Source organism: Otolemur garnettii, unplaced genomic scaffold, assembly GCF_000181295.1.
Source record: "Otolemur garnettii isolate 467f Iridium unplaced genomic scaffold, OtoGar3 scaffold00225, whole genome shotgun sequence".
Classification (NCBI taxonomy): Eukaryota; Metazoa; Chordata; class Mammalia; order Primates; family Galagidae; genus Otolemur; species Otolemur garnettii.
In genome coordinates, this window is record NW_003852620.1 from 2,157,170 (window position 1) to 2,169,119 (window position 11,950).

Consider the following 11,950-nt stretch of genomic DNA (forward strand, 5'->3'; position numbering starts at 1 on the left):
CCAGCTCCAGTCAGCCTCTCTACGAGGGCTGCAGGCCAGTGCTGCTGGGATTCTGGAAAGCAGAGGAGTTGGGATGTGCCACAGTGGCTCATCCTGGAAAAGAGGGGCGGTGCCAAAGGTCTGGGAAGGAAAGCCGAGCTGGAGAAAGGGACTGAGTGCCTTGAGACTGAGTAAAGGCACAAAGGGTGTTCAGAGGACAGTGATCCCATCAATTCTCGGTTAGTTGAGCTCTGGGCTTCTCCCTGACAGTGAGGGAAGCATCTGTCTCATCCCAGACAGAGAAATCAGGCTGACTCTGCCGTCTCTAGGAGAATTGTATATTCCAGTTTCCCACCCTGTGTCATGCAGTTCAAGATGACAAAGGTGAGACCTGAGGAGGGGACAGTACCCACTAGCTCTTCCTAAGAAACGTCTTTGCCCTGGTGTTCCTGCTGAGAGCTCACCCAGCATTGCACTTAGGGGGTCATGCAGAGAGACTGGAGCTGGGGTTCAGAATGTCCCTGGCAGACAGAAGGATCCAGGATGTGCAGAAGGGGCAGGAGGTCTGTGGGATGGGTCTGGGGGTCTGAGGCTGGGTCCGTCACTCACCTGCCTCTGCCCTGGGGTGCAGGAAGAAGGCCAGCAGGAGTGGGAGCAGGAGCAGCTGCATCGGGGAGGCTGCCCAGTTGGAACTGCAGGGGTGCCCTCCTCACTCTTTTTAGCTCTCAGCAGAGGAAGGAGGTGGGGTGTGCTCAGTGACCTCATGTTCCCGTATGGTTTTGTGGTGTTTCATCACAGAAGGCTTTCTAGGAAAGGCCCTCACTTCCCCACACATGGTTCGTGTGACAACCATGTGGTGCATGACAATCTTCCATATAACAACTTCAGGGTGGTTGTGTGAGAATCATGTGGTGACGACACCAGTACCACAGCCGGTGACACAGAGCAGACCACTGGTTCCAGCCCAGGGAGAAACCCAGTCTTTGAGGTGGAGAGTATAGGATGTGGTATTGGCCAGTAGACCTACTGCAGCCCCAGCAACCTGAGTTCACGTGATAGAACCACCAGTTCCTCCATGTCCACGCTGCTAAGTCCGTCAGGAGAATTATTCAGCAGTGTGTGTTTGGACCCTTTTCTTGTGCTAGAACTAAGCATGTTAGAGATGTCTTTCCTTCCTTAGAGAGCTGAGCATCTGGTGGCAGAGACTCTGACAGGAGTATGGTGTGGGGAGGAGGACGTGGAGCATGGCCACTGTCTACTAGACCCATCTAGCAACCCACTCATTGTCACCGCTTCCTTCCTTGGGGATTTCTAACATCTCTTATTTAATTACAAATGCTCAGCATGGCAGGTTCCTCCTCTCTTCTCAGTGTTTCTAACAAATGTCCTGTATTTGACATTTATTGGCCCAAATTAGTGAATCTCTGTGGCTGTAGATGTTAAATCCACTGATAGACTTAAGTCTGGGTCCTTCCTTCTTTGGGTAGGCTGGGGACCCAAACTCCTTGCACTATGAATGGGAAAGGGCTCCCTAGAGGACATTCAAGTTCCTAAACTGCCATCATGTGAGGTGAGAAAGCACACCAGGCAACGATCAGCAACTGTCCTTCAGTAGTCTCTGTCCGGAGACCCGTCCTTACAGAGCAGGCCCAGCACGGAATAGGCTCACAGTACACCTCTGCTAAACAGGTGATGTCGGTGTTCTCACTAGAATGGAAGCGAAAGATTATTGTTTCTAAACAGCCCAAGCCCAAGTCTGTGAAAAAGAACAACTAAATATCTCTAGGTGGTTGGATTGTAGTGATTTAAGGTTCCATCTTTATATTTTCTGTATTTTACACTTTTTCTATGATGAGAAATGTTTCAAAATACATAATTCTGACGTAAATATCTTCTTTGTCAATAGCAAACCAGCTACATTTATCAAACTTCTACCTTTTTGAACTTAGCTTGCCCAGTAGCAAACATTTCAAAAGTAAAATTGCCTTTTTGATTGTAGTCATATGTTTATTATGAAAATTTGGAAAGTAGAAAGGAAAACGATCACCTACTTGCCTATCTGCCACAGACTGTTACCTAAGCAGTGCGTTTTAAATACTCGAGATCATACTACACATTCAATGCAATTTTATTTCTATCCTCCCTCAACCCTATAGTGTAAGGATTTCCCCATGGTCTTAAGAGTATATTACTCAACACCACTATAGTCTCTCTTTCCTAGTTGTTAAAAAATTTAATGTGCAATCTATTTTTAAAGTTGTTGAAACATTTAAAAAATAACTTAAGCTAAGAGAAAACAATTAAAATTACCTGATTTCTTATCCCCCATTTATAGTCATTTTTAATGTCTTGAAGTGTGATCTAACACTTTTTTTTTTTTTTTGTAGAGACAGAGTTTTACTTTATCATCCGTAGTAGAGTGCCGTGGCATTACACAGCTCACAGCAACCTCCAACTCCTGGGCTTGGGCGATTCCCTTGCCTCAGCGTCCCGAGTAGCTGAGGCTACAGGTGCCTGCCACAACACCTGGCTATTTTTTTTGTTTCAGTTTGGCCAGGCCGGGTTTGAACCCGCCACCATTGGTATATGGGGCTGGCACCCCCTCCCCACTGAGCCACAGGCGCCGCCCATGATCTAACATATTTGTTTTATCATGTAATCTCTGTATGTTTTTAAATTAAAAGGGAATTATGCTAAACATAAGATTATGATCCATTTTTCAAAATTGCAAATTCACGTAACATACAATCAAGCATTTTAAAGTATATGATTTAATGACATTTAGTGCATTCAGAATTTTGTGCAACATCGCCTTTCTTTAATTTTCAAACGTTTTCATCTTCCCAGACTCTGTGTATGTAGCCATTAAATAGTCACTTCCCATTCCCCTCTCCACCATCCCCTTGTAACCACTAATCTTTCTGTCTCTATGAATTTGCATATTGTGGATATTTCATGTAAAAGAAATCACACAACATGTGACCTGTTGTGCCTGGCTTCTTTCACTTAGACTAGTATTTTGGAGGTCCATCAAATTGTAGCATGGTTGTGTATCAGTGTTCATTCTTTTTAATGGCTAAATAATATTCCCCTTCAATGTTTATGCCATGATTTATCCCATTCATCTGCCAATGGACATTTTGGGTGTTTCTTCTTGGCTATTATAACTAATGCACCAGTAAACATTTATGTACAAATTTCTGTGTGAACAATATCTCTTCATTTCTCTTGAATATATATGCTAAGGTAATTGTGTGTTTAATTTTTTGAGGAATTGCCAAACTGTTTTTCACAGTGGTTGCACCGTTTTACATTCCCACTGGCAGTGTAGGAGGGTTCCAGTTTCTCTACGTCCTTGCCAACACTTGTTTTTTACTATTCATCCTGGTGGTGTGAAGTGGTATGTTACTGTGGTTTTGATTTGCATTTCCGTAATGACTAATGATGCTGAGAACCATTTCATGTGCTCACTGGTATTTACATATCTTCTTTGGAGAAATGTCAATTCAAGGCCTTTGCTTGTTCTTAAAATTAATTTTTTTGTCTTTTGTTGTTGAATTGTAAGAGTTCTTTGTGTATTTGGATACTTAACCCTTAATCAGATATGTGACTTGTAAATATTTTCTCCCATTCTGCTGATTGTTTTTTCGTTTTCTTGATACTGTCATTTAAGGTACAATTTTTTAAAATTTTTCGGAAGCTCAATTTATCTATTTTATTTTTTGTTGCTTGTGATTTTGGTATCAAATCTAAGTATCTATTGACACATCAGAGGTCATGAAGATTTTCCCTGTGTTTTCTCCTATGAGTTTTATGGTTTGGCTCTTACATTTAGGCTCTTGATTCATTTTTGAATTAGTTATTATACATGTAATAGGGTGTGAGATAGGGATCCAGTACAGTCTCTCGCCTCTGTTTATCTAGTTGTTGATGATATTATTCGTTTTTATTTTTTTTGGCAGTTTTTGGCCGGGGCTGGGTTTGAACCCACCACCTCTGGCATATGGAGCTGGCGCCCTACTCCTTTGAGCCACAGGTGCTGCCCTGAAGATATTATTCTTTCTCCATTGAATGGCCAAGACCCCCATGACCACCCAAATCAATTGGCTGACTGGGCATCATGGCTCACACCTGTAGTCTGCACCTGTTCCCTGCACTTTGGGAAGCTGAGCTTGAAAAATGAGACCAGTAGTTTAAGACTAGTCTGGGCAATGTAGCAAGAAATCTCCCCATGTCTACAAAGATAATAAAATCAATTGTCCATAAATTCTGAGTTTATTTCTATTCCACTGGTCCACATGTCTATCCTATGCCAGTGCCAACACTGTTTTAATTACTATAACTTGTAGTAAGACTTGAAATTGAAAGTGTAAGTATTCTTACTTTCTTTTTCAATATAGTTTTTGCTTTTTGGAATCCCTTGAAATTTCATGTGAAATGACTATTCCAAGTCAGCAAAAAAGCCCATTGATATTAAATATTTTGATAGAAATTACATTAATCTGCAGGTCACTTTGGGAATATTAAGTCTCTAATCCCTGAACCTGGAATGCCTTTTTATTTAAGTAGGTCTTTAAAATTTTTTCAGAATTTTAAAATAGTTTTTAGTGTATAATTCTTTCACCTTCTTGGTTAAATTTTGTCCTAGCTATTTTATTCTTCTGGATACAATTATAAATATAACTGTTTTCTTAATTTCCTTTTTGGATTGTTTATTGCTAGTGCATAGAAGCACAACTAATCTTGTAACCTGAAAATTATAGAATTCATTTATCAACTACTAGACTTTTTTGTGTGAATTATTTGGGATTACTTAATTATTTCAGACTATCATGGGGGTATAAATGTTTTGGTTACATAAATTGCTTTTGAATAGTTTGAGTCAAAGTTAAAAGTGTGCCCATCTCCTGGTTAGGGTGCATTGTACCTGTGATTTGTGAATTTACTCCTCCCTTTCCTGTCCCCTCCTACCTGGTTGCCCTTGAGTTTTACTACCCAAAGTGCGCATGGGTGTTGGTTGATTAGTTTCAATTTAATAGTGAATGAATGTGGTGGTTGTTTTTCCCTTCTTGTGAAACTTCACCTAGAAGAATGGTCTCCAATTCCATCCAGGTTGTTAAAAAAGGCATTAGTTCAACATTTTTATAGCTGAGTAGTACCCCATGGTACCATATCCATGGATATATAGATCACATTTTATTAATCCACTCATGTATTGATGGGCATTTGGGTTAGTTCCGCATCTTTATGATTGTGAATTGTGCTACAAAACACGTTTTTTATTTTTCTTGATAGGATGATTTTTTTTCCCTTTGGGTAAGTACCCCATAGTGGGACTGCTGGGTCAAAGGGTAGGTCCTACTTTTAGTATTTGAGGAATCTCCATGCTATTTTCCATAGAAGTTGTACTATTTTGCAGTCCTACCAACTGTGTAAAAGTGTTCCTTTCTCTCTGCATCTACGCCACCATCTGTTGTTCTGAGATTTTTTGATGAAAGTTATTCTCACTGGACATAGGTAATAGCTTATTGTAGTTTTGATTTTCATTTTCCTGATGACTAGTGAGATTGAGCATTTTTTCATATGATTATTGGTCATTAGTTTATCTTCTTTTGAAAATGGCCTGTTCACATCTTTTGCCCACTTTTTTTTAATGGGGTTGTTTGATTTTTATTGCTGATTGGCTTGAGTTCTTAATAGATTCTGGTTGTCAGTCCTTTGTCAGAAGTATAGAATACAGATATTTTCTCTTATTCTGTAGTATGCTTATTTGCTCTGTTTGTGTCTTTAGCTGTGTAGGAGCTTTTTAATTTAATCAGATCTTTATTTTTTTTTCTGTTGCTGTGATTGCCTTTGGGGTCTTCTTTATGAATTCTTTGACTAGGCCAATGTGTATAAGAGATTTTTTAATATTTTCTTCTAAACTTCTTATAGTTTCAGGCCAGCTGCAATGGCTCATGCCTGTAATCGTAGCACTCTTGGAGGATGAGGTGGGTGAATTGCCAGAGCTCAAGAGTTTGAGATCAGCCTGAGCAAGAGCAAGCCCCATCTCTAAAAAAAAAATAGCCGTGCCTTGTGGTGGGCACCTGTAGTCACAGCTTCTTGGGAGGCCTAGGCAAGAGGATCACTTGAGTCTAAGAGTTTGAGGTTGCTGTGAGCTATGATGCCATAACACTCAACCCCAGGATGATTGAATGAGGTTCTGTCTTGAATCAATAAATAAGTACATAAATAAATAAAACTCTTATAGTTTCACTCCTTGGTTTATGACTTTTACCATCATGAATTAATTTTTGTGAGTGATGAGACGTGTGGGTTTTGTTTCAGTCTTAGGCATGGAGCTATCCAAGTTTCCCTGCACCATTTATAGAATAGGGATTCTTTTCTCCAGTGTTTGCTATGGTCTGCTTTGTCAAAGATCAGATGGCAATATGAGGATGGTCTTATAATCTGAGTTTTCTGTTCTGATCCATTGGTCTTTGTCTCTGTTCTTATGCTGGTACCATGCTATTTTGTTTACCATAGCTTTGCAGTACAGCTTGAAGTCTGGTAAAATGGGTCCTCCTGACCTGTGCTATTTGCTTAAGATTCATCCTATTGAGCAGAACTTTAGTGCTTTGTTTTAACTCTTAAGCTATTGTAGTCTGGGCTCTGAACTTTAGTATTTGGATGATTTTACACAGGTGGGTATCTTTTGCACTGATCAGTGTATGATACTTCCTGTAGGACAGGTCTGGTCTTAACAAATTTCCTCAGCTTTTGCTGGTCTGAGAAAGTCTTTACTTCTCCTTCATATAAGAAATTTAGTTTTTCAGGGCACAAAATTCTAGACAGCCCATTATGCTGTTTGAGAATTCTGAGGAAGGGGCCCCACTCCCTTCTCGCTTGTCAAGTCTTGATTGAGTAGTCTCAGGCCAAGCTCCCCTACAACTGTAATGCAGACCAGGAAGTTACCTGCCCAGGATCCTGGCCAGAGTTGAGAGTGGGTGCCCCTCAAGCTTAGTGTGCCTAGGACCCACACTGCACCCTCTGCCATGATCTTCCTGTGGGGGCACCCTCGCATCCTGAGACTAATTCATAAATCTTCTCCTCTGTGCCCCTGAGTGATGCGATTGGGACCTGGTATGTGTAATTCGGTTTGTGGACTTCTCTTTGGGTCCCACATGATTAATTCCTGCCCATGCCAGGGGGAAGCATGATGGTCCTAAGTTGCCCACAGGCTGCCCAAATTGCTTCAATATCCCTTCCCCTCTGGGTGTGTCCCACTCTTGATGGAGTTCCCTGAGAAACAGCACCAGGGAGGGCCAGCAGGCAGGGAGTTTACAGTCCAGTTACCACTTAGTCCATTGCTGGACCCCTAGAGGAAATACCTATGCCCTACTCTTTCTGGAAGCCTTGGTATGGTGGCTCAGTTATCTCTCTTGATAGCCATGGGTGGGGAAGGGGAAGGGGAGAAAAAAACATCTGTATGGAAAAAGCTAGCAGTGAGCTGAGATGGAGTGATGCTCTGGGTGGTGGCATAGCCTTTGAGTTACTGTCAAAACCCTCGTCCTAGAGACTTGTATTTTCCCAGGAACTTGACCCACCAAGGCCTCTTCCCCTGGAAAGCATTTTATTTTTACAGGGCCAAAAGGTCATACCTTAACCTTCTGGAGTGATGGGTTCTCTCTTACTGACTTGTTTACAGGCTCAGGCTGTGTGCTTTCTTACCATGTCTGCACAGGATATGGCAAAGGGTTTGGTTTGAGGTAAGTAAGAGGGATGCTACTGAATTATTTGCTAGAACCTTCAACATATTATTGCAAAACTGGTGGATCTTTCTTTCTCTTTTTCTGTCTATCTCAAAGTTCAGAGATAGACATAGTAAAACTAACAAGGTGTTGTGTCTGGAAAGGAAACTCTACTTCATGCCTAAACATTCTTATGTCCATCCCCTGTGTCCTCCGGTCTCAATATGACATCTCCTACTTGTAGACTCTCTCTGCTCTTTAGTTTCTCTGTTTCTGACCAAGAACTCAGGAACAACACGGGAAACATACACAAAAAAGGCCCAAGATCTGGATCATTCCAACCAGCCCTTCAAAAATTGCCCCATGAGAAATCAAGTATTGCAGAAACCTACAGGGCCTCTGAGAGGATTTTATCCATGGAAGGATGGGTAACATGGCAGGATGATTGGCTGTGGGAAGAATGACCACATTATTCTCTCTTAATTCTCTATGCTGAATCATTTGCCAGAAACTCTAATATATCACTGTAAAATTCTAGAGGTTTTTAATGTTTCTTGTCTGTGGTTTTATGTCTGGAAGGATTATGCTTAGTTTATCAAGGCATTGAACTCTAACCATGAGGCTTTGAGGAGTCAGATATCCAGCCCCTTTTGGCATCAGGTGCTATGATTCTCATAGCTCTATGGCTATGAGAATCTTAAATACCTGCCCACCACTCATAAATGGCACTCAATAACTCCTGAGCAAATAACAGGCACTGGAATCAGTGGATTCACGTCAGCGCATGTCCTTCAGCTTAGCTTCCTTCTATCCAGAAGTCTCAGTTTTGCCTTAGTCCTGACAGGGGCAGGAAGAACAAGTTTTTTTCTTGATGCCATAGATGTTGTAACAGATAAGGAGGAAAGACTGATCCCAAGAGGGTGCCCAGCCTGGGCCCTGCCATTGTGGAATAGACTCCCAACTGACTCAGGTAGGGAAAAGGTGAACCAGGATGTAGATACATTGTAGTTATCCTCAAATAATTTGAGGCAGATATTTAATGGGAAATTAGCTGTTTTAAGCATTAATAGAATGAAAGGGAAATCAGGGAAGAGGGAGGGTTAAGGGTAGTAGTTTGAATCCATACCTTACTATATTCCAAAGCCTGTGTAAGGGAATTGTATATGTTATCTCATTGTATTCTCACATTCTACATGAGTGTTAGCACTAATCACATTTTTTTCCCTTTGAGACGGAGTCTCACTATGTCACCCTCTGTAGAGTGCTTTGGCATTACAGCTCACAGCAACCTCCAACTCTTGGGCTTAAGCAGTTCTCTTGCCTCAGCCTCCCAAGTTGCTGGGACTACAGGCACCCGCCACAATGCCTGGTTATTTTTTGTTGCAGTTGTCATTGTTGTTTAGCTGGCCCAGGCTGGGTTCGAACCCGCCAGCCTTGGTGTATGTGGTTGGTGCCATAACCACTGTACTATGGGCACTGATCCTCACTAATCACATTTTAAAATAAAATAGACTCAGAGATGTTAAGTGAAGTGCTCAAAGCCAAATGGTTTCAAGACGTATGCACATGCATACATGTGTACATACACACACACACACACACACACACACACACACACAGGATGTATGCCTGCTAACCTGTAAACTTTCCTCTTTACCACTCTTACAAGTGGGGAAGCACAGGAGGCAAATTTCAGTTCAAGGAGGGCAAATGTTCTCACAATTAGAGTTCTCTTGAGAATGACTGCTCTGATGAGCTCAGGTGCTTTCTCTCCAAGGAGTTGTTGCAACAGAGGCTAAAGAACATCTCAGTCAGGGGAACTACAGAGGTTATAATGGGCATGGGCATGAGATCACCTTTAGGACTTCTTTAGCTCTGGGCATTTATCTCTCAGCTGGAAAAGATATGATCCAGGGTTCAACTGCCAATTTCTGGGTCTCATTACTGTGATCTGTCAAGAGAGAATGTAGGCTACAGTAGAGGGTTTTACTATAGAATCTTTTCCCCAAAAAGATTGTGTTAAGGTAGTTTTTTGAAATTATGTGTCTATATCTATTTCCTCTCAACTGAAACCTATATGCATGTCTTTACATATACATTCACATACATACATACATATTCTTAAAATGTACACATTTATATATAACATTTTATATATGGTTACACACACATATCACACATATGTACATGAATGTACTATGTATTATGTGTATGTATCCATCTGTATAGTTGTATGTTTTGTTTGTTTTGGTCTCTTCATTTTCCCTTTCCAACTATGATCTTGGTACATAGCTGTCTCAGGAATATTTTTGTCACTCAAACAAAAGGTGTGAAGTCAACTGCTCTGGTCTCATTATGAAAGTGGCCAAGATTATTAACACATTCTGCTTGAGATTTTGGAATTATCTGGCACATATAATCATGCAAATTTAAAAATAAACAAAGTTTTTGTCTATTTTATTTCATTTTGCTCTGATAGTATTTATTTTCTTCTACTAATTTTGTATTTTATTTTTGATTTTCTTGTTTTTTGAGGTATGTTTTAGGTTATTAATTTGAAAATTTTCAACCTTTTTGATGTCAGTGTTTGTTGCTGTAAACTTCCCTATCACACTTCTTTTTATGTATCCTACAGGTTTTGGTATGTGTGTTTCTTTTTTTTAATTTCAGATTAATATGAGTGTACACATGATTCGGTTACACTGTTTGCATTTGTGGTTGAGCCTTTTACTCAGGAGGTGTGCCATATACCCTTACATTGTGCCCTTTAGGTGAGAGCTAACCAACCCCTCACCCTCTATCCTTCCCTCCTCTCCATCCTTCCACTTGAACCATGTTTTTCTCTTGTGTGGGAATGTAGTTGTTCATCTAATAGTTTTATATTAGTCTTGAGTACAGTGGATACTTTCTTTTTCATTCTTGTGATACTTTACTAAGGAGAATGTTCTTCAACTCCATCAAGGTTAATGCAAAAGATGTAAAGTCTCTGTCTTTTTATGGCTGAATAGTATTCGATGATATACATACACAACAGTTTATTAATCCACTCATGGGTTGATGGGCACTTGGGCTGATTCCACATCTTGGTGATTGGGAATTGAGCTATAATGAATATCTAGTGCAAATACCCTTATGGGAAAATAATTTGTTTTCTTTTGGATAAATACCTAGTAATGGGATTGCAGGACTGTCAGTATGACTTGATGCGAAATAATAACACCTACTCAGTCCATTTGCATCAAACTGAGGGGCCCAGGCAGGCCAACACTGGCAAGCCCTACACACAGAGAGACAAGGGTGAGGTCTCTCCCAATGTTATTTTTATTTTTTTCTTTTAAGACTTTTTAAAAATTAAATCATAGCTGTGTACATTAATGCAATCATGGGGTACAGTGTGGTGTTTTCATATACATTTTGAAATACTCTCATCAAACTGGTTAATGTAGCCTTCATGTCATTTTCTTAGCTACTGAGTTAAGACATTCATACCCTGCTTTTAGAACGATTCACTTGTACCCTTGTAGGATAAACCATAGAGGTGACCCCACCAATCACCTTCCCTCTCACCATCCACTCCCCTAACCTTCCCTCTCCTAACCCCCTTCCCATATTCTAAGGCTATAATTAGGTTATAACATTCCTATGAAAGCTATAAATTAGTTTCAAAATAGGGCTGTGTAAATTGAATACTTTTTCTTCCATTCTTGAGATGCTTTGCTCAGAAGAACATATTCCAGTTCTACCCATGTAAACATGAAGGAGGTAAAGTCTCCATCTTTCTTTAGGGCTGCATAGTATTCCGTGGTGTACATATACCACAATGTATTGATCTATTCATGGGTGAATGGGCACTTGGGCTTCTTCCATGACCTAGCAATTATGAATGGGCTGCAATAAACATTCTGATACAAATATCTTGTAATATGATATTTGGTTTTCTGGATATATACCTAATAAAGGAATTGCAGGATCAAATGGCAGGTCTATTTTTAGTTCTCTAAGTGTTCTCCAGATTTCTCTCCAAAAGGAATGAATTAATTAGCATTCCCACCAGCAGTGTAGAAGTGTTCCATTTTCTCCACATCCATGCCAACATCTCTGGTTTTGGGATTTTGTGATATGGGCTAATTTTACTGGAGTTAGGTGATATCTCAAAGTAGTTTTAATTTGCATTTCTGTGATGATTAAGGATGGAGAGCATTTTTTCATATATCTGTAGGCCATGTGCCTATCTTCTTTTT

The 11,950-nt window shown here is 40.4% G+C and overlaps 1 protein-coding gene across 1 annotated transcript in view; it reads right to left on the reverse strand.

Moving 5' to 3' along the window:
• Window positions 1-649, reverse strand: part of LOC100961499 (granzyme B) — a 3,196-nt gene extending 2,547 nt beyond the window's left edge. The window contains exon 1 of the mRNA XM_023508161.1: window positions 589-649. Coding sequence (XP_023363929.1) covers window positions 589-649 — 61 coding nt within the window. The remainder of the gene's footprint in view (window positions 1-588) is intronic.
• Between the last annotated feature and the right edge of the window lie 11,301 nt (window positions 650-11,950).